General features: G+C 41.8%; 1 protein-coding gene across 3 annotated transcripts in view; it reads left to right on the top strand.

The window, feature by feature from the left end:
• LOC138196603 (unconventional myosin-XVIIIa-like) overlaps positions 1-20745 on the top strand; it is a 52654-nt gene extending 31909 nt beyond the window's left edge. For all 3 annotated transcript variants that reach the window (XM_069146816.1, XM_069146814.1, XM_069146815.1), the window contains 20 exons: positions 96-185; positions 356-475; positions 602-716; positions 1949-2076; positions 2241-2395; positions 3087-3210; positions 3349-3549; positions 3733-3843; positions 4754-4858; positions 5023-5169; positions 5292-5405; positions 6388-6504; positions 7305-7388; positions 10533-10670; positions 11351-11536; positions 11628-11767; positions 12457-12501; positions 17222-17344; positions 17928-19368; positions 20659-20745. In XM_069146816.1, coding sequence (XP_069002917.1) covers positions 96-185; positions 356-475; positions 602-716; positions 1949-2076; positions 2241-2395; positions 3087-3210; positions 3349-3549; positions 3733-3843; positions 4754-4858; positions 5023-5169; positions 5292-5405; positions 6388-6504; positions 7305-7388; positions 10533-10670; positions 11351-11536; positions 11628-11767; positions 12457-12501; positions 17222-17344; positions 17928-19353 — 3669 coding nt within the window. In that variant the 3' untranslated portion in view covers positions 19354-19368; positions 20659-20745. The remainder of the gene's footprint in view (positions 1-95; positions 186-355; positions 476-601; positions 717-1948; positions 2077-2240; positions 2396-3086; positions 3211-3348; positions 3550-3732; positions 3844-4753; positions 4859-5022; positions 5170-5291; positions 5406-6387; positions 6505-7304; positions 7389-10532; positions 10671-11350; positions 11537-11627; positions 11768-12456; positions 12502-17221; positions 17345-17927; positions 19369-20658) is intronic.
• Positions 20746-22843: the final 2098 nt, after the last annotated feature.

Raw genomic sequence — 22843 nt, forward strand, 5'->3', positions numbered from 1 at the left:
TTTCAAAATGCATTGCCTGCCACTGCAGCATTGCACTTCTTGTCATTAATGTTTTACCTGTTCTACAACCTGTATGGCTTTCTTCTGTGCTTCAGGAGGAGATACAGCAGCAGAAACTGAAGCTGGAGAGGGTGGAAAAAGAGCGAAATGAGCTGAGACTAAACACGGATCGATTGGAGAGCAGGGTGGGTAACTTTTCCTGAGGCAATGCATTCTGGGAGGACGGTGGTTGAGATTGTTCTCCTCCACTTTAGTTAAAGATTTGATCACATATTTGCAAAGAAACTTGGGCTGAGGAGTTTGTAGATTTGCATAACGCCGCTGTATGTGTCTGCCTGTACGTGTTTGTGTTCAGATCGCAGACTTGCTGGCAGAGCTGGCTGATGAGAGAAGCACCAGTGAGTCGGCATCTCAGCTGCTGGAGACTGAGACTTCAGAGAGACTCCGCCTGGAGAAGGACCTGAAGGATCTACAGGCACATATAAACAAAAATATTAGAAAAAAAACCCACACCACAACAGTATTAGTAATTTAAAAATGTTCCATTTTAGTATGACTGACGTACTTTTCTTTGACTTGTGGCTGAATTTGTGCCTTCCAGGTTAAGTTTGATGTCGTGAAGAAACAGCTGGAATCACAGGAGATGGAGCTGATGGAGGCGCGACTGATGAAAACATCAGAGCTCAATGGGGAGATGGATGATGATGATGATGCTGGTTAGTTAAGCTAGAAACAACATTTGGAGTTACACCAATCGATACCAGAGACTCTCACACCTCCATTGTATTTTATTCCAAGGCCAAATCTATAGATAACACAGAGGATGTGACTTGCAGAGACTTTTCTCAGGTCATCCGTATTTTCAAAGATTTGTGTTAAATTCCCTAATTAATTGTACCTTGTGACACTTGCAGCAGCTTCCCTAAACCTCCCTAATGGGGCTTGTCAGCATAGGTCAGAAGCATAATTCCCTGCACCACTCAGACCAGCATTATGTGCATAGTTTGAAAAATGTCTCATACTAATTGTAGCTGCAGGAATGAGTGGCTTTGTTCGACCGTTTCAGCGGGAGACATGGCCGTCAGACTCGGCCACATCGCGTATTGTGCCGGGAAGTATATTTTCCAACTTTAGGATTTACTGCTAGGGGATTAAGATGTTAGCTCCCAGGCATGCAACTCATGCCTGTTGCTGATTGGTCTCCCCTTGCTGGGAAAGAGAGCGCCTGCTGAGAGCATATTGTCCGTGAGGCTTCTTTTTCTTTTCTTTTTTTTTTTTTCTGTGCTCCCACCCTCTTCAATCCACCTCAGCAGACAAGCCATTACAGAGCGTATCAGAATTTTTAGATGAATGAGAAAATAATCGTTGAGATCAGAGCTGGTGGCCCTGCAAGTTGTCATTATGCTATATATATGCTAATGAGCAGCACTGATGGAGGAGCCGGTGTTGGTATGTGAAGGAGAAATGGACAGCCTCTAAAATGATAAGGCTTGGAAATGAACCTGAACCTGAATGTCTGCCTGGCCGCTGTTATAGTTCTGATAGCCTCTGACAGCTCCAGAATTAGGGTCACCTAAGAACTGTGGAAAGTGCCACTTAGACATGTCCTTCTCTAACTGCTGTTGTGGTGTGCTCAGAATTCTTACCTCAGGTTTATCCAAGATTAGAGTTGAAACGCAAAGGCTGCTTTGTAGTTTCCTGTCAAATTTTTTGACCTTATGAGGTCAGGTTTTGATGAAAGAAGTTTTATTTCCTGTGAGATTATATTATTTCAGTGCTTGAATGCGATAGCCATCGTGGCCAGTACAGTGCACTCAATAATCCACAGCATCCATCATTTCAGAGCTTTTGAGCCGTTTCCTCGATGTGCCCGGCAAGGCCTGCATTAAAAGCAGGAGACACCCAAATGTCACCCAGACATTTTCTGAATTGTGTCTCTTTCCTCCAGGAGGTGAGTGGCGCATAAAATATAATCGAGCCATTCGTGAAATGGACTTCACCAAAAAGAAACTCCAGCAGGAGTTTGATGACAAGCTGGAGACAGAGCAGCAGGGCAAAAGACATCTTGAGAGAAAGGTAAGAAGAAATGTTTCTAATTAACTTAAACATTTTGATTTTAATGTTTGTCTATGACACACTTGTAACCTTTTAGTTGTGATAGCGAAGATATGTTTTGAACTGTTAGGAATGTAAATAGTAAATATGATTAAAATGTGTGTTTGTGTGTGTACGTGCTGCAGCTGGCTGATTTGCAGACAGATAGTGAGGATGTGCAGCGCTCTGTGCAGCAGCTGAAGAAGAAGTGCCAGAAACTAACTGCGGAGCTGCAGGACACCAAGCTCCACCTGGAGGGCCTGCAGAGCCGCAACCACGATCTGGAGAAGAAACAGAGGAAGTCAGTTTCAATTTAATCTGTCACCTTCTTCTGTCTCCGTAATGTGTGTTTATGACACAGAGGGTGACGGACAGGTTGACAGAGAACATTTTGCTCTTTCCTCCTTGGATTGCCCAGCGCAGGCCCACTTGCATAATGCTAAAGTTTTTCTTTAATTTAAATTGTGACTGAGATGTTCTGTAATCTGTGGAATTGCATTAGCTGAGAAAATGACTCAGACTTTAAGCACTTGAGAAGCTATCGCTGTGGCAGAATGTGATCTCTCCCCTGTGGCTAATTGAAGATGCTCTGTGGGTGAAATTATTTTCAGCTGCGCTTCACAGAGAAAAACAGGGAATTACAATGAGCTGACAGCATGAAACACTTAGCTGTTAAGTTCACCAATCATAAGTGTTTTTGCCGCAGACAATTGAAGAAAACATTTTGCACATTATTACAACCCAATGGTAAATTGATGGCTAATAGAAAGGGATAAAAGTGGAGGCTAGAATAGAGGTAAATTGATGTTGGGCTTTGTGTGAAGGATCGCCTAAAATTGAGTTACAGAAAGTCACTTTGTCAGTTCATGGTTTAAAATCAAACATGTCAGTTCATTTTGACAAATGACTTGATAGGCACCAGATGTATCTGCCACTTTTCCTGGATTATATTCTTCATATTTTATTGTATTACATGTGTGTGTGTGATCCAGATTTGACCTGGAGCAGAACCAGGCTCAGGGTGAGGTACAAAGAGAGAGGAGCCAGAAGGAGAAGCTGGCCCGAGAGAAAGACATGATGACTGGTGAGATGTTTAACCTCCGCCAGCAGCTGCAGGTAAGCTACTTTACACTGCATCCTCGGTATGTACACAGATGTCCTCTCTTAAGGACAACATATTTGGTCTCTCTGCTCTCTGTCTGACATAACTGGGCTGGTCCAGATGTGCAGCTTCACTGTGTCTCCTGCCTGCAGGACAAGGACACTGAACTGTGCGCCATGAATGCCAAGGTGCAGCAGCTGGAGGCAGAGCTGCAGGATCTGTCCTCCCAGGAAACCAAAGACGAGGCCTCGCTGGCCAAGGTCAAGAAGCAACTTCGTGACCTCGAGGCCAAGGTCAAAGACCAGGAGGAGGAGCTGGACGAACAGGCTGGAAGCATCCAAATGCTGGAGCAGGTACAGGGTGGTGCAGATGTGGTACTTTATAGCAGTGTGGAGGCTAAAAGCTGCTTATAGAAAATCAAGATAGTAGATCTATCATTTTTCCCTTTTTCAGTTTAGTCTTTTTTTAAATTTTGTGTTTGTGCATTCATTAAATTTGTGTTGTTATACGTGTGTGTGTCCTCATTATGTACTCAGGCTAAGCTGCGGCTTGAGATGGAGATGGAGAGGCAGCGTCAGACCCACTCCAAAGAGATTGAGAGTAAGGATGAAGAGGTGGAGGAGATCAGGCACTCCTGCAGTAAGAAGGTAGGCACTGCTCATTCTCACGCTTTCATTTGTGCAAATTATTTAAAGCTTCTCTTTCCTGGTCAAGGCAGCGCTGAAAAACTCACATATTGTGTTCACAAAGGTTTACTGAAGTCATCGACTGTGTATAAAAGTGGACGTAGCTTCCAGGTCTGAAAAATGAGGCCAATGTGGAAGTGCCTTGAACTGCAATGCCAGAGAGGGCCACTAGAGGTTGGCTCCAAAAAGCCTCTGACGTCATTGACTCCCATTCAACTTCTCTCATGAAATACAAAGTCAATACATTTTCTCCACATGTTCTTATGGTGTTGTTAGTTAAAGTCCCTCATTAGTTTTCTGGCAGTCCATCTGACATTTATCCCATTGTTAATTAGAAAATGGGCCTCAAAAAGCCATGGTTTGTTTGATTGACAGGCCTGTGGTGCAGCCAGGTGGGTGGGAGAGCCACGTCAGATCCACTGCTAGCTCCTCCCCAGCTTGTCCAAATATGGTCACTTCTGGTTCCGCTTGGATGAAGTTTATTGTACTATTGTATTTCTCCTATGTTTAATACAAATGTACTGTATTCATCAAAAGAATGAGTATGAATGATTATTTTAATATATAATTATGGTCTTACGAACAGCAAGTACAAAATTTGCCAAAAATCTTTACAACAAATCAATGTCGATACATGTTAGAATACAGAAACCATTTTTTATTCATATTTAATATAAAAACCTTGAATTTGATATACATTTTATTTAATGACTTTAAAGTCTAGCAGATCTGCTCAGGAGGGGATTCATTTGTCCTTGACGCGTGAGAGCAGCCATGTCTAACAGGATGGTCGATGGTCTGCTATGTCTGTCTTTGTTTATCATTGATCATCTGCTTGTGCATCTTGACACTCTGCTCATGTGTCCTGCAGCTGAAACAGATGGAGGTGCAGCTGGAGGAGGAGTACGAAGACAAGCAGAAAGTATTGCGTGACAGAAGAGAGCTGGAGTCCAAACTGCTGAATGCCCAGGATCAGGTATTTCCATCAGTCTGCCTCTGGTCTCTTTGAATTGGTGGGCCTCTCCTTTTGATTGGAAAAGAAAATGCTTTTGAGTCAAGAGAGGTGCTGTGGGTTTTTGAAGGAGGATCGAAAGTAATGTGTGACAATACTGTCTATAAAGGAGTGGTTTTATGGTTCAGGTGAGCCAAAGGGACGTGGAGACGGAGAAGAGACTGAAGAAAGACTTGAAGAGAACCAAAGTCCTTCTGGCTGATGCTCAGATTATGCTGGACCACCTGAAGAGTAACGCCCCCAGCAAGAGGGAGATCGCCCAGCTCAAAAATCAAGTACGCCCCACACAGTTACAATAAAAAAGTTTTTTCCTCAGTCATATCCAGCACAGATCTTTGATCTTTTCCCACTCATGTCTGTCTCTCACCTCCTTCCCCACACTCCTCCTTTCTCACAGCTGGAAGAGTCTGAGTTCACTTCTGCGACGGCTGTGAAGGCTCGCAAGAGCATGGAGATTGAAATTGAGGACTTGCATATCCAAATGGAGGACGTGGCCAAAGCTAAGATATCGGTGAGTTTTAACATCTGTTAACAATGTCTCCTGAGAGTGCGACATGAGACCCGGAGTGGAGCCGCGTAAATTGTGTTCCAATTACTCACTTGAGTAGGCCTGAATGCCAATCAGTTTCTCACGGACTATATTTTGGTGTATCTGTATCTTAATCCGTGGTGTGTACAAATCATTACAGTTATACATAATAAAATATACCTGCCCCTTTTTCATTTAACAATTTTTATCACTTGAGAAATGATTTGCATAAATGTTTCTGTACATTTCTTTTGAAGAGCAACAACAACAACAATGCTTAATTAAACGTGGGCCTATAAAATTTTCACTCTTCAAAAATACAGCAGGGTTCTAACATTAATATGCGAGCATCATCAAGCCATGGTGAGACATTAAAATAATAAATGCCCTTTGGCATATGTCTGATTTCAACATTTTGCTATAATGGATAAATAAGCTTTGTTGAATGTTTTTTTTCTCTCTCCATCTGCTCATTAATGGCTGTCTCATGAGAGCACCGCCTGCATTTTAGACTCATAGACTGAGGATGTTTGTGTCTCTGGGGATGACACACAGAGCTCTGTGTGCCTCTGCTTTGCTTGTTAATTGCTGCATTTATGGCGAGGGAAGGTCTTGTAAATGTGTGAGATTAGAGAATGCAGATTGAGAGGCCTGAGTCACCCCCCTCCCACCACCACCACCACCACCACCACCACAGAGGATGAACTCTAAATAGGACATCACCAGTATGCTGCACTGGCCGCACTTTCCCCAGCCTAAATGAGCCAATTGATTATCTCCAATTGGTCTCATCCTCCGGCCAGAAGCCTGTCCAGATCATGTTCCGTTGCCATTAGATGAGATTCCAGGACTGCCACGGCCCGGCCAGCTAATGACCATTTATCATATTCAACAGCTCATGAATAAATCCTGTCATTGCGTGCTAAAGTGTGTGTCTTCTTCTTTTCCTCTATTTGTTCCACAGTTGGAGGAGCAGGTCAGTCGTCTGCAGAGAGAGAAGAACGACCTGCAGTCTCGCATGGAGGAGGACCAGGAGGACATGAACGAGCTGATGAAGAAACACAAGGCGGCAGTTGCCCAGGTAGTCCAAAATGTCTGTCTCCTCAAAATAAAATGTTTTATGAGCTCCTTTTGAAGCTCAGATCTTCCCCTTTAGGTAGGAAACTAGAATTACTACCTCATGGCTGTTTGCCTCCTTCAAGCAGTCAGGTTGGCGGAGACTGTGAAGGAAAATATAGTCGTAATTACGGCTTCTGTTCCTGAGTTATGGCATCGCAGTCACAAGAATGAATGGAATGGACGTGAGGTCACAATTACTTTGACCTTTGATTACCAAAATTGAATTAGTTCATCCGTGAGTCCAAAATTTTTTTTCTCCCAAATTTGTGGAAATTCCCTGCTGGCGTTCCTCAGATATCGAGTTCACAATCCAGGAACGGACGAACAGACGCACAACGTGAAAATGCAGCACACGCACCAAATATAGTGTGAAACATTGTGGGATACCGTCTTTTACCCTGACATGCTGTTCTTTTCTGCTTTACAGTAGCTTTGAGCTTTGGAGGACATATTCCCCTTTAAACACAGTGTGTGCTCTGAAATCAGGGAGATGCAATCTGTTCCACAGCAGACCACATGACAAATGATTTAATTCATTATGTTTATTACCACTCACATTAAAAGTCATCTTTGTCACAAATAATTGAAACATACAGTATGCTCACGCTTCTTCTGTCAAACACACACACACACACACACACACACACACACACACACACACACACACACACACACACACACACACACACACACACACACACAGATACCATAATTCTCTGACTATTGATTTTATGTGTCTCCATGTGTCTGTATGTGCGCTAGTCTGCCAGGGATTTGAGCCAGATCAGTGACCTGCAGGCACAGCTGGAAGAAGCCACAAAGGAGAAGCAGGAGATCCAAGAAAAGGTACGAGGACGTTTTCAAAAGCAGCACAGCTGCCTGCCAGGAAATCTGCCCACTGCCTCAACACTCCTCTCTGATTAGGCTTCAGAATCTTTCTCTGATTATTGAGACCAAAAAATGCTTCCTTTCTGTGGCAGCTTTCTTCCCAAAATTGCAATGCTATTTACATTTAAATAGTAGGAATCAGCAGAAAATTCAGAGTCAAGGAGAGAAAAGGTTCTTTTGACTCTCAGATTTCCTTTTCAAAGGAAGGGTAATACACATCACCAGGGTTTAACTAATTAGATCAAATTTAAGCACTCATTCTAATCCTTTCAGCGATTGTCTCTCAACTTGACACGGCAGCTTCTGTCTCAGTTATTTATCATTATTATATTTGTGGTTTGGTTTTGCGATGATTTTAAAATATCAGAGCAGCCTTGGGGTTAATGAAAAGGTGGCAAATGCAAACGCGTATGAAAACAGCGTCAGACGATGTGGTTTGTTTGTTTATCGGATGACTCATCTATTGACGTGATAAGATGCAATAACTGGACATAATGGGAAAACCTTGTTACAGACGGTGGCCATTTTATGCATGATTCATATCATTATTCCAATCAACTGAAAACCCCCCAAGGTGCCACTTTACTCTCCCACTTGAAAAAGGGCCCCTCACAGCAGATGCTCGCAGAGGAGTCACGTTTCAAATGTCAATCCGCTGCTTTGTAAAGCCTGGTGGCCCTGTGCCATATATCAGGCCAAGCACTGTTATGTCCCTACATGGGAAATTCATACACATTTATACACTGAATTTCATAAAAAAAAAATGTATACACATTTAATATAGGCTACATTTAATGTCACAATCAGATATGACAGAAACAAAGCCCGCATTTAAATACTGACTTATATGAACTAGTATTGTTGGTTAGATGTTTTATTATTATGTTGCATATTGGCTTCATAATAATCGAGTGGAAAAAAACATGTTACCCAAGACTTTTTGAGCTTTTACTGGACAATATAGCTTCTAAAATTTTTTTTTTAATTCAACATGATTAATTTCCATATGTTGATCAATATCAATATATCCTACAACATAAATGTACCCTCAACACTATTTGTGCTGTGCCCATGTGGAGTTTGTTTCTATTGTTATGCACAGTTTATTGGGAGTATATCTCACGAGGATGTCTTTTTCAAATGGCTTTGGCTCTATGCTCTGAGGCACTTCAGCTCTGGCATTAGTAATGGGCCTAGCTATGTGCCTTTAATATGTATTAATGCAAGTCGCAAACAAGGTGATGAGGGCTGATTGCTGTTTTAATTAAGTGTTTCATGTGGGAAACTCTTTGCAGTCTGACCAATTTATGGGTCTGACTTAGTGCAGCAGAATTTGCTCACTTACAAAAAAAAAATTATAATTATGAGACATATTTAACTTTTCTGCCCAAAGTTCATCTTTGTTATGAGGGAAAGTTTTATAAAAATGTGTTTTTTAAATTATTTGATCTCCTTCCTACTTACCATTGGATTGAACTGTGTTGTGTTCTGCAGTCTGTTATCTTAAGTGCTGTTCTGACCTGCAGGTCTACAGCTATATATTCTTTTTTTGCCAAGCACACCTCTAGGGATTGGCAATGTCTGTCAGTCAGAGGATAAAGTATGCTGACGTTGATGATCCACTTTTTCCTCTCGCAGGTCAAATTTTTTCACTTATTCAGTGAAATATTTCAACATCCAACAGATAGCTCTGCAAAATGTATTTTGTAAAGACCTCCATGATTCCCAGCTGCATGGGCCACATTTTACCCACTATACATCAGCACATTGTTATTGTGAGCAGGTTAGCATGCTGACTTTAGCATGTAGCGCAAAGCTCCGGTGTGTCTAAATAAAAATATCACAGAGCTGCTGGTGTGGCTGCAAACTGTCATTCTTGGTTTTCACGCTGCACAACTGGCTCACAGCTCATGATCTAACAGCTCTGTATTTGAATCATAAAAACTGTCATCAACCTCATAGCCTTGTCTTATTTAGCCCATTTCTCAGTTTGAGTAATTGCTGTATACTGTGGTTGAGGTGTTAGCTAATGGTTGAAGCTCAGTTTAAATGTGTATTAATGTGGTAAAAAGGTTAATGCTCCGGGTTTAGGCCGAAAGTATGTTGATGAGAGTGCTTTTAATGTGTTTTTCTGATGGAGCGCTATTTATTCAGATAACCTCTAATGTGTCAGGTGTGTCATGTATTAATGTGCTTACTTTGTTGATGCATTTGTTTGCATGCAGATTATGCAAACTCAGACTCACTATGTTACCGGACTTTTTCTTATTTTTATGGATACACAGTGGACTAAATAAATACAACCATCTGCTGTAAACAGAATGTGCTTCAAAGCAAAGAACCGAGTGCTTGCTGCTCCCTAAAAGCGCACCCCATTTCTATTATAATAAGATATTGTACCAAAGCTTTGGGCCACTCAGGGCCCACCCATCAGAATATTTTTGGCTACACTAGAGACACACAGCAGGCTGTAAGGCATTGTTAAAACCTGCCAGAGTAGGCAGTGGTAGCTATCTAAAGCATCTGACCTTGAAGTGGTTATCTCATCCCCAGTAGGAGGGAAATCTCGCTTCTTTAGCAATATCAAAGGAGAACTCCAAATCCTTCTCGTCTCAGATGCAAAGTCCCTCATTAGGTGCCATGCTGCCTTTTAGGCTGGTTTTGTTGTGACGTATCTTTTTTCCTTTTATCAGTCATGAGAAAACGATTGAGATGGAACAAATGTGCTTTGCATGAGGCACAGCCCTTTTCTCAAAGCCTGTGAAATTACTGCGACTCGCTGTTACTCAGCCTGAACCACAAGCTCTTCTTTTGACCATTTGTGGTAGATTGGAGGCTTATCTAGACCTCATTACTCAGACTGCAAGTGCAATATTTATATTTACCAAGATGGATTAAATTTGCACGGGCAAAATGGGCAAAAAAGTGAACATTCATTTAGTTTTAAGACACACACCTAACATCAGCACCTCCTCTTAAATTTTACAGTCCTCGCCTAAGAGAAGAAGCGGCTAGCAAAGGTCAAGGTGTGCAGTGGGCACTGCTCCCTAGGGAGGGATTAAGTGTGTTTATGCCTGTGTATCTGTGTGTCCCCTCCTCCAGATTCATTCACTACAGAGCCAGTTAGAGTTCCAAGAACAGTCCATGGTGGAGAAGTCTCTCGTGAGCCGTCAGGAGGCCAAGATCCGTGAGCTGGAGACCAAGCTGGAGTATGAGAGGACGCAGATCAAGCGCTTGGAGGTGAGATGATGCTGCTGGTCTTGCTAAATGTAGAAGACATGCTTTGCTACGTGTAAATGCAAATTTTGACATTTAATTTTCTAACATAAAGCATATAAACGAGAAAGTATAGTGTCCCTTGCATTGCTCCATGTCTTTGAGGTTCTTGTTAAGAAAAGCCATTCATCAAGGAATGTATTTAGATTCATATTTAGTACCATATAAGAGCACATGTTTTTTTTTACATGTTTTCAGGATCCAGTCAGTCATTTTCACCACAGGAAGTTGATAACTGTTCAATTTATAATATAAATACAACCTAACAGTAATTTAGTCTAGTTATGTTTTGAAATGTTCAGGTCTGGCTGTGAACACTCCAGGTTTTAATTATACTTCACACTTTTACTTCCTCCTTTCAGCTTGTATGATGTTTATTTCAGTCACTGGTTAAACCTCTGATATTTTCAAAAGTGTGTTGTATGTCCTCTGAACCTGAGAGAAGTCTGCTGATAGTCACTTTGTCTATGAATTAAAATCAGGAAAAAGTTGGACAACTGTTCAAATATCAGTCCTGTAATAGCAAATAAAGTCTGACTATGGTGGGCAGGGTTCAAAGGAGATCATTTAACTTCAGAGTTGTTCACTTGTCCACACTATATGCGACCTTATTAAGAACAAAGTTCTCATCAACTGCTCCCCAGATTCTGGTGGGTCGTCTGAAGGAGAACCTCGAGAAAATGACAGAGGAGAGGAACCAACGCATCGCTGCAGAAAACAGGGAGAAAGAGCAGAATAAACGCATGCAGAGGCAGATAAGGGACATGAAAGAAGAAACGGGGGAGCTGTCCAAGAAGGAGGCCGAGGCGAGCCGCAAGAAGCACGAGCTGGTAAGGCTTTTGGGTGCTGGGTGCCGTGATAGGATTCACCGGTGTTCACGCTAGAGGAGGTGCTTCTAATGTGCTGCCATCCGTTCACCAGGAAATGGACATCGAGAGCTTAGAGGCGGCAAATCAGAGCTTACAGGTGGACCTTAAGCTGGCCTTCAAGAGGATCGGGGACCTGCAGGCTGCCATTGAGGATGAGATGGAGAGTGACGATAATGACGACTTAATCAACAGGTACAGCGCGGCTTAAATCGTCTTTAAAAGGAAGACACAATTGCCTTTGCTTTAGTGGATTTGTAATGTATGCTTGGTACGACTCCTCCATTGTAGCTAGAGGCCTTGAATGCCACACAACACATTATTTTCATAAGTTGCAACAAAGTTCCCAAATGAGAAATGCCAGTGTTTTTTTTTTTTGTTTTTTTTAGCCTGCTGTCAATCACGACCTGGGTCTTTTTATTCTCACACATCTTCCTACATCAATTTCTGCCCGACCTCTTTTGTACTCATGAGTCATACTACACTCCCTCTGTTCCCCAAATACTTCTCAAAGGGTTTAATTTGGCTCCCTGCTTCTGATCTTTTGTCTCGGTGCCAGTTTTCCCTGTTTGGCTACTCTTTGCAGTGGAGTTTGAGGGTTATGCTCGCTCTGAGCCCACCGAAGTAAACGCCGACTGCAGTAACACAGACCTCTGAAAGGAAGACATTACACACACCAGTTGTGTTTGAGCAGGCATGAGTTGATTTACAGTGACACCGCTCTACAGCACAATGGATAGTTATTTTATGTGTGTCAAGTGTAAAACGGTTTGTTTGCTGCTATCTCTTCTTGGCCTCCTCTTGCACTGTTATTTGTGTATCTCACCCTCTCCCTTTCTCCTTCTCCCTGTTCCTGTTTTTGGTCTCTTCCACACTTCTGGCAGTTTGCAAGACATGGTGACAAAATATCAGAAAAGAAAGAACAAAACGTGAGAACGGAAAATGCATCCTTTGTTTCTTTCATTATGGTTGTTTTCAAGTTGTTGTTGTTTTTTTAAAAAAATTTCTCACCTATTTCAACCACAAGAGACAATAATGCAGTGTCCTTTCAGTTTGTGTTGGTTCACAATAACACGGTGGGGAGAAGTAATTGTAAATAGAACAGAAAGCAGTGTCTGGGTTATACATCTCTGATAATAGCTATGTTTAGAGGATGGCCCCGGTGTTTCATTTGTTTCATTTTATTGCGTTCCAATTATCTGGAGGTGTCTGTACACAGGCAGCCTCATTGGAGATTTCAGGGCTTGGTTTTTCCTTCCTTCAAAAGGAACAAGAAATTATTTGAAATTGCTGATGGCACGTGGGATACTATGCAAAATCGAAACAAGAGTGTAAAATGGACTATGACTGTAAATTTCACAGTATTCTTCCATTTTTTAAAAACCACTCTTACTGCTTTGGAAAAAATGACCCAAACGAAGACCAACTAAGTGTAACAAAAACTCACGGTAACACTGCATCATTGTCTCCACAATTATTTTTGTATCAAACAGCATCCTCTGCTACATTTGAAGCACCAACGTACACCATCATGCATTTGTTTGGATCGAGTGATGAAGCTGTTGCACTGAACTTTGTTTTTGAAACGTTTCCTGTTGCTCTGCAGCCTTTCCGGAGCACATGCAACAAGTCCCACTGAGTTAGTGTGGTGAACGCACCACAGACATTCCCGGCCCATGTACAGCCATGAGAAATCAGACTCAATTTAACATGAATTTTACCCCTTTTTTTTTTTTTTTTTAGGAAATTACAGAGTGAAAAGCAATAGAAACACATTGTGCAGTTAACAGAAAACAATTTCTCACACGGTATGTTGTAAAAATATACAAATATGGCAGTTATTTTCTTTTTTCTGTGAAATATGTTGCCATATACACTGTCAAAGTAGCAGTACCTTATAGTACTAGCGTGGTGGGAGTATCTTACATGTGCTCTGGAAGACCTTAAGCACAGTGGATGCTTGTGACTGTGAAATAATGAGCCCTCTGCGACTGCATCGCTGTCCACGGCATGGTGAGAAAGTGGTGCGCGGCGGTAACAGCACGGTGCACGACTCAAACGTTTCGCCTCAAAGCGCAGCCGTTGATTTCCATGCATGCAAATACTCCACTAATCCAATCTCATTTCAGAGTGCCCTGAAACATTTAACTTCAACTACAAAAGTTCACCTTGTCTCGCTTTTAAAATGTGCAGTCATTTCCTGTGAATGTTAAATATGTTCTTTTGACTGACTGAATTTCTTTTTCTTAAATTTTTTTTTTTAACGATATTAAATAATTTAAACCTTCATCAGAGTGTATGAAAATGCAGTCGTCACTTTGTAGCAATATAGTTTCCCGCTTTAACCTCTGATTGCTTTACGCTCTTCATTACTGCTTTTTGTTATCAAGTTTTTCATCAGACAACTTGCGTGTATCAGCGTTCCCCCTTTTTCTTTTTGTGTGACTCAAGAAAAGAAAAAAAAAAGCAATGATTTGCCATGTTTACTTCATTGCATTTTCCCCCTGCTTCAACATCATTGCGTTAGCAACATGGGTGAACAATGACAGAGGAGGTGACTTTTCTTCTAATCATGAAGTGGAATTTCCAGATGATTTACATGACTGTTCAATATTTTTTTTATGCTCGATGCTTCAACACAGAGGTTAGCGGGATTATTGCAGGGGAAGAAAATGTAAGTCAAATTAGGGTCTTTCAGGCTGCATTCCCCCCTCACAGAGGGTACATACAATACATGACATCACATGTAAATGCTTGACTGACTGTTATATTTCTTTTTTACCTTTAGCACAAGGTAATAATTATCCTTGAATATAAGATTAATTACATCACAGAGTGCAATGTGCAGTTTTATTTAATTGTCTCATGCTGAATAGAAACCATCAAAATATGGTGTTTAGTTTAGTAGTTAACTGATAGAACCAAGCCATACGAGATTTGATGCTGAGAGTAAGTATTTGTGACAAAGATTTACAACCAGTGCAGGCCAATTGTCAGAAGCGATTAATGTTCACTTGTGAAGTCCCGGGGCCTGTTTGCATCCACGAGCCTCAGGACTGGTTAGCTAGTAGTGTGGAGCCAAGGACAAATCGTTTGTGACACCATTTGCACAGCACTCAATTGCAAGCCACCTTTTATTTTGCGCGCTCGTGTGTGTTTGAGAGGGACGGGAGGGGTGATTTGGCTGTGGGCTGGTTTCAGTATTTTGTGTGATATATCATGTTAAAAAGTCACAGCGTCACAGAGCTGATAAATGGGCAACATGTGTAATCAACTTGCTGGTATTAATGAAGCTATTATCTTTTTTTTTTTTTGGTGGGCTTTTATTTGTTCTACTTAGTATGCAGGAGAGAGGACAGGGAGTGGGAAATAAAGGCTTGACACGGAGTATAATAGCTGAACTTGGACTCACAATTTTGCTTGTTGCCTCATGAAGCAGCTCTCCAGCTCTGAAATGAACAGGGCTTTGTCTAGAAAATAAAATAACCAGGCCATTTATACTCTCTCTGGGATCATCATTACCATTTCCCCCAGAGAGTCAGGGCTCTAGGTTAAGATATTAATTCTCTTAGAAAGATTGAAAGCCTGATTACCCCCAAAATTCCAGTGCTCTGTCCACACCGTGATCACTACCTCACGATATTCAAATTGCACCAGCATGACTACTTTTCTTGTTGCTTTAAGGCAGACCACCACCACCACCAAAAAAAAAAAAAAGAAAAAGAGATAAACGAGAAAAATAGTGAAAAATGACAATGTGTGACACAAAGCTCGGTGACAAAGGAGAGGGTTCGCTGTTCGGTGGGAGACCTGCATAAAAAATGCACATATGGTGTGTGGACGAATGATGGAGCTCAGCAGTCTGGCTGTCATCTCGCACCTCTCGGAATATTGTGTTTGCAAGAATTTTCGGAGCATGTTCCCGGGCTCAGATAGATAAGCTTGTCCACCAAGAAAGATCTGCTACCTGCATCGCTGTTTCTCATTTTTAACGACAGTCAGCTGTCTGTAGACACGGGGTGAAATATATCCACAACTCTGTGATACACAAGCAGTTCCATCAATTTTATACAGGTAGATTAGATTGATGACACATGGCTTTTGGAGAGTTACTGTACAGTATATGGCTGTAAATAATAGCAAAGTCTGCCATTAATCAAAAGAGGCCAGGGAGGGAGCACACAATTAAGGGCCCTACATACAAACAGTCTCTGTGGACCGTCTTCTTCTGGATAATTTCGTCACGCATCTTTGGAGATTTTGTTTTACAAATAATTTAGCCAAAAAGTCTACACATGAATCTGTAGTGGTTATTAGGGTAGTCACTAATGAACTGTTCATAGCACATTTAAAAAGGTAATAATTACCTGTGATATGTGCTTAAATCCAGACATTTCATTCCTCCTTTCTCAACATACTGTAGTTTATATCCCAGGCTTTTCAATGCCCCCCCCCTTGCACTGAATTCTTGGGTAGTCAGTCCCACTTTTCCCCCTATTGCAACCCCCCTAAGAAGGACTACAAATAGCAGCTGCTTTACAACAGCCCTCTCTTCAATTATTTTGATATACAGTATTTTGTCTTAAAACACAGTACTGCATCATGGAGAATGTAATTTTCTCCCATTTTTGCACAGACAGTTTTGAAATTGCACCAAGGATCCATATGTTCCGAAATCCTATAGAATGCTCAACATATGTTGCTATGTAAAATGTGAAAATGTATTTTCACACATCACGCAGCCAAGGACTGGAGTATATCTAGTCCTGAGGCTGGAAGCAACGTGTCCTCACAATACAAAATGAGAATTTCTCTCTTAATGTATTTTGACCATGATGGCAGTATTGACTCAGAGGTTGTGCCATTCTGCGCCCCCTCTTCCTGTCACATTAACCTTCTAGCACAATGGGATGCATAATTCAGAATATTCACAGATCTGAAACAACTGAATGAGGATTGACCCTGTCCAGGTGGGATCTGCTGAGCTTTTTCATCAGGATCTCGAGGTCTCTGTATATTGATTGTCATGTCAAGCGTAAGGGGCTGTCTCATGGCTCCACTCCAATAACATTCACTAGGGGCAGGCGACATGCCACACAGATGCTAGCAGCTTCGAACCAGCCAAACAAGTTAATTATACCTCCAAGAGCTTCATCTGCACACTGCGTGGTCACTAATGCATTTGCAGCAGGTTCGTCTGTAGAAACAGACGAGATGGTGGAAAAAAAACATCCAGAACATGTTGAAATTATTGTGTCACAACTGCAGCCTGTCTGATTTGCCTTGCATCACACTAACCCCTATGATTATAAGAGAACTGAACAACAAAAAGCTTCTGATATGGGAAAACTAACCATTATTTTGCCTGCATAATTTCCTGTGATGTGACACTGCATAAAATATTCACATAACTTGGCATTTAGTTTAATTTCTTTTCTGATCTAAAAAAAAAAAAATCTATCCAAACTGGCAGTTTATTGTAATAGTGTCAAGCAGCTGAGAGTCCGAATTTTGGAAAAACTTGGAATTAACTCTCTTGACAGACAGATTATTGCACTTGAAGATATAAAAATGACATGTTAAGATGACTATTTCTGCTGTCGTGCCGGACGCACTATACAAACTGTAGCTGTTTTTCTTTCCTCGCAGTGGAGAAGAAACGGAAACAGATTCAGAAGTGGAGGATCGCGTGGACGGAGTTAAGTCTTGGCTCTCGAAGAACAAAGGCTCCAACAAGACCCAGTCAGATGAGGGAAGTCTGAAGAGCACCAGGTCAGTGCTCCCATTCCTTTTACATCATGTCGGATGAACCGTATAAATCCCTGTGGTGCCGTAGCAATAAAACTACCCACATTCCCAGCCTTAAAAAGGCCCACGATTACCTGGGGCAGTTTGCAACAGAAGGATGAGTATTTCATATGATTAGGTGTCATCTCTCTCTTTCAGTAATCTGTCTAATGACAGGAGGCGGGATGGGAAAGCGGCTGCTGTCAAATTTATTGAGGTGGCCCGTGGCCAGTTGGCACGCCTGCTAAATGACGCCTCTGCCTCAGTTAGATAGATCTTCTCACTGGTTGATTGCCTCACTTTCTACAGTGTACACTCACAGCAATAGCCAGAGGTACCGTATGTATTTCCAGAATCTTGAGTGGTCCCAAGGACAAATGAACATGACAGATTTATTCTGTAACAATCTGACATCACAGTGTCAAAGCGGCAAAATGTAAAATCTCAGTTACCACAAACCAGATTAGAATTTATCCTTTAAATGTGACACTTTTTTTTTTGTTCTTGTGTTCTGTTTTTTTTTTTTTTTTTTATCTCTGCTGCCAATTTTTATTATGCAACCTTTTAGATATTCTGCAAATGCAGATGCCAAGGAGATGAAAGATGGTAAGGAGAAGATGACTGACAGCAGTAAAGATGGCAAAGAGCTAGAGCAGAACAGATCGGTGTCTGTCATGAGTTCCCTGAGCTACCGGAAACGCTCCAACCTGAAGGACTCCATAGGGGGGAAAGGTGACGAGAGCTCCCTGTTTAGCACTCTCAAAGAGCAGCCTGACACTCCAGACCATTCCTCCCTTCGCAAAGCCAAGTCAAAGTCTGGAGAGCTCCAGGAGGATTGGAAGAAGAGTCAGGCACAGGAAGACTTCGATGACAAAGGCTCTGTCATCTCCCTGGCCTATTCTGAAGCCACCAGCAGAGCCAGGAAAGGCTTCGAGTCCCGCTGGACCTCCCGCAGCAGCCCTGAATTTGATAAGGAGTCCATGGTGTCCTCGGTGGCTCCCAGCAGGATGTCCACCAGGAGGGGCATGTTGGACATGGATGATGACAATAAGTCGACAATCAGCAGTGTGAGCCGCACCAGCCCCCGATCACTGCACCGCAGCTCCTCTTGGAAAGACGATAAGCGCAGCAGCTCTCGCTTGTCCCTCGCTCGCAGCTGTGGCCTCAGTGAATTTGGTGTCCATGTAGATGATGATGATGACGATCGCCAGAGTGTGGCTTTTAGTGAAGGGGGACCGTCATCTTACAGTCCCCGCGCCTTCAGTCGCAGCTTTTCTACTCCGGCTCAACCACGATCCTCAGACGGCAACCTGCCCGACATATCGGACATTAAAACAGTCACCCACCGCAACTACTTGGACCCCGACCTGGAGGCCGCAATTAACGAGGTGCTGAGCTTCAAACCCATTAAATTCAAGCGCAGCAAACTCGATGACTCCAGTGGTGAGGAAGAGGATGAGAAGAAGGGGCAAGGAAGTGAGGACAGTCGGAAGAAAGGAGACGAGGGACTGGGCTGCAGCACATCTAGCCTGCTTCGCTCTTCATCCAGCTCGGCTCTGGACTACAGTAATCGACCGTCCAGCACCCTGAGTGCCAGCAGCTCCCGCAGCCGCAAAGACAAAAAAAGTAAAGTCCCCTCCTCGGACTCCTCTTCCTCTTCCTCCTCCTCCTCCTCCTCAGACGATCGTCACAGCAGAAAGAGCTCGAGGGCGAAAAAGGCCAAGAAGTCCAAGAAGAGATCAAAGAAAAAACAAAGTGAATCAGAGGACTCCTCTTCCTCCTCAGAGTCGTCGTCCTCCTCCTCCTCCTCATCCGACTCAACCATCTCCTACCGCAGCTCCAGCAGTGTTAAGAGGGGTCCCAAAAAAACAACATCTGATGATGAGAAGGAGCCAGCAGGTCATGGTCAATCAGGAAAAAAGGAAACCAAGAAGAAACAGAAGAAAGTGGATAATGTGGTGATGAAGTACCTCTACAGGCCTGACAGTGACTGACACCAACAGAAGAAGGTGACGCTTGGTGTGAGAATAACCCAAGAGCCTGATTCGGGATGTTTCGCTAAAAATACTAACAGTGTTTGCTGTGTGCGAATGTTTTGGATTTATTTTGACTCTGTAAATAATCCTTGTGATACGCTAAAGTTTACTTGTGCTAGATAAGACCTAGCTACTTTGTGGTCAGTCTGTTTGGTGTGTCCGCTGGTGTTTTCCTCGGCTTGGACGATAACAAGGCCGTTATGTCGCTCCCTCGGCGGGTTGACGGTGGCTGCTCCTGGTGTACCAGCAGAGGAAGCAGCAGGGCGTCGACTTGAAATTGGCCTTCTTATGTTGAGGAAAATAGGTTTAATTAGCTTAGGCTAGTTAAAAACGTGACATCGTGGCTGCCTCACGGGGACCTCCAAAGTTCAGAGAAGTATCGTCCAATTGAATACCAGGATTTGTATTCAAGCAGAACCTTGCATGTAGGTGAAGGGTGCAAAGCCTGATGGGGTTTTGGCACTGTCTTCATTGTCCCAACAGTAGTGATACCTCTACTCTGTATTGCAGACACTCTCCAGTCACTTCATTTGGATTTCTAAATACCATTATTTCGTAAAAAACATACTTAAAGCTTATTCTAAGATTAATTACTATAAGTTTCAGGTTGAGGATAATTGCAAATCAGTTGAAAGACAGTTCATGATCTTATATGTGGGTACTAAACGGCATGTTTCAGTTGTGTTTTTTCTTGTTGTCTTCAGGGTGTGTGTTAAAGAGCGGTGCTTGTGACAGTCTTGATACATTAAAATCTCTCCAGTGAATTAAGGGGCCATTAAAGTCATGCAATGAGTTACTGTTATAGCATGCACATAGTCTACGTAGTCCCGGTTTTAAAGAACCTTTAATAAGTACAGTAGGGAGAAGCGCATCAGTGCTTTAGCGTTTTCCTTACTAACTGCACATATTATTCACTAATATTTGAATATTGTGCCACAGATGATACTCATGCATAGAAAATGTATTTGACAACCTAAGGAGTTTCTTGTTATGTTGGTGGGGTAATTGTTGTAACACCTTTTCATCTGGGACCATTGCACAGTAATATTTGTGATGCATTTTCCCACATACTAATTAAAAATAAGACATGACAACAATGCGCACATATGATATGCACACTTCATGGCATGTGTTATTTACATAATGTGAAACAGGGGTATGTTACCGCCTAAATGCTTGTGTTTTTCCATATTAGATTTCTATGACCATTTTTGTTCTACTATAAGTATCCAAGTAATGATATTGTGGTGTTTCTGTCCACAGCCCTCCTGTGTACCGGCGACACTTGAGTCTTGGCAGATCTGATGAAGAGGATGAGACGGACAGAGACTCCAGCAGGCAGCCGCTGAGGCAGAGCGACAGTGAAGGCTTATTGGCAGAGAGCTTGTCTTAGGCAACCTTGTTCCTTCAGTGACACCAATCACACAGGAGGGACACACTTCTTGCCCCCCTAACTTTATTACCGCTTCCCAGCCAGCAAGGACAGAAAAGAGGCACACAAAGGACTCGAGCAGTTTAGCCCTGACGTTTCATCATCCTTTACTTATTATGGTGCACCCATTCATGACGTTGTTTTGCTTTCATGGCTAAAACTGCACTTCTTTTAGGTTTTATTTGACACAACATATTGTATAAGTCAGTCATACAGAAGAGTAAAGTTGAGTACTATCAGCAGAAACTTTCTGCCAGCGCTTTATTTAAAAGAGCTGCTTTACAGGCAAATTTAAGCACTCCTCTGCACTCTCCTCTCACTACTCAGATAGCACTGCCAAGAGGATTTAGATAAGCCTGCTCTGGCTGGACTTCTTCAAGAAGGTCTGACCAACTATTAAGATTATTCTTATCTCCTCCCCATTAATGTGGACTAAAGGGGTGGGAGGAATTAACCCGTTTTTAATTAATTATCTTGCATTAGTTTACATGTGGCTTTTGTTCCAAGTTAAGATATCCATCATTTGAACAAAGTGATGCTGGGTAATAATTGCTGTCATGAAAGTAAATTATTTTGGGAAATAAATCTTTATTTGAAACAAGCTGTAGGAAGGAAAGGGATTTTAATTTTTTAATCTAAATGTGGATATATACTATACATAGATATCTGATATTATATGTGGAATCAAAGGCTTTACATGCTATTGAAATTAAATTTTCTAAAGCCAGTGAGAGAAGTACTTTGTTAAGATTAAGTTCATGTCATTTCTGTTTTATTATCTTTAAGTGGCGTGCACACTGGAATACTTTGATTTGTCTCTTGTGTCATATCTCTTCAAATTCAAAGGGAATGCATTTGTTTGGTTTTATAAAAGAGCTTTCCATAGAGCTTTTTACATCCTGCAGGTGCCAAGATGCATAAACACTGGATTTCTACTGAATATGACAATTATCAACTGCTTTAAATGTTTTATCCTGCAGGATAATATTGTTAATTTTGCATATACAGTACACTGAATTCTATTTTGATGTTTCAGTTGCAGCTTTTGATTGTTTTGTCTTGAGGGATTTTTGGGCATATTGGTTCAAGCAGTAAACTAATTACACACTTTTCACAACATCGTTGTGCTATTTAAAAAGGTGCCAAATACCATCATATGGAGGTCACATGTTCGTTAAAGTGGTGACTTTTGGATTAGGGCATTTAGAGCCGCCCTCAAAATCCAATTGTGAAAGACAGTTATGCAGAAATATGTGAGGATTCAGATGTTGTCAACAGTATGATTGCATTTTTTTTAGTCAAAGGAGTTATGAACAATGCTTTATTAAAAGACTGAACTCATTAGAGAACCACGTGTCAAAATATTAAAACTTTAGCTTCATAACAGTTTAATTTGGGATCATTTTCCTTGTCTGACCCTTGTTTATTTTTGCTCATCTAAAAGTAGCCACCATGTGTACTATAACCTCCCAAAATGCCACCAAAAATTCCCTTAATTAAAGCCAGTCTGCTCATGTGATTCAACACAGGTTGCTTATCGGCATGTCGCTGTCCAGACACATACAGTATGAAGCTTGCTGGATATGTCTATATTTGGCCTTACAGAATGATAAGGATATCTTCAGACAATTGTGACCTTATGGATTTTAAACGCTATTTAAATTATGTCTAGATTTGAATAAGGAAATAAGCATGTGGACTGTCTGCTCCTGTGTAAAGAAAAGCTTAAAGTGTCTGGCTTGCTATTTTGCATATCTCTTTCAGAAAAGGCTAATCTGCATATCATGTCTTATTTTCGCAGTTTTTGTTCTTCGCTTCAGACATGAATATTCATGTAGAACACAGGAAACTTTGATGTCAGTGATTCAGAATAGACTTGCTAAATGGAAAAAAAAAGATTATAAGTTTCATTGCCTCTGAGTTGGAGTCACTGGCATTCCACATAATATTTCTAATGTCTGTACGCTTCATCATATTTTTTCATTATTGAACAGATTGCCACTTGTTCTATGAGTG

The sequence above is a fragment of the Embiotoca jacksoni genome, unplaced genomic scaffold, assembly GCF_022577435.1.
Source record: "Embiotoca jacksoni isolate LCO1_2020_lvr unplaced genomic scaffold, fEmbJac1.0.p SCAF_13, whole genome shotgun sequence".
NCBI classification, from domain to species: Eukaryota; Metazoa; Chordata; class Actinopteri; family Embiotocidae; genus Embiotoca; species Embiotoca jacksoni.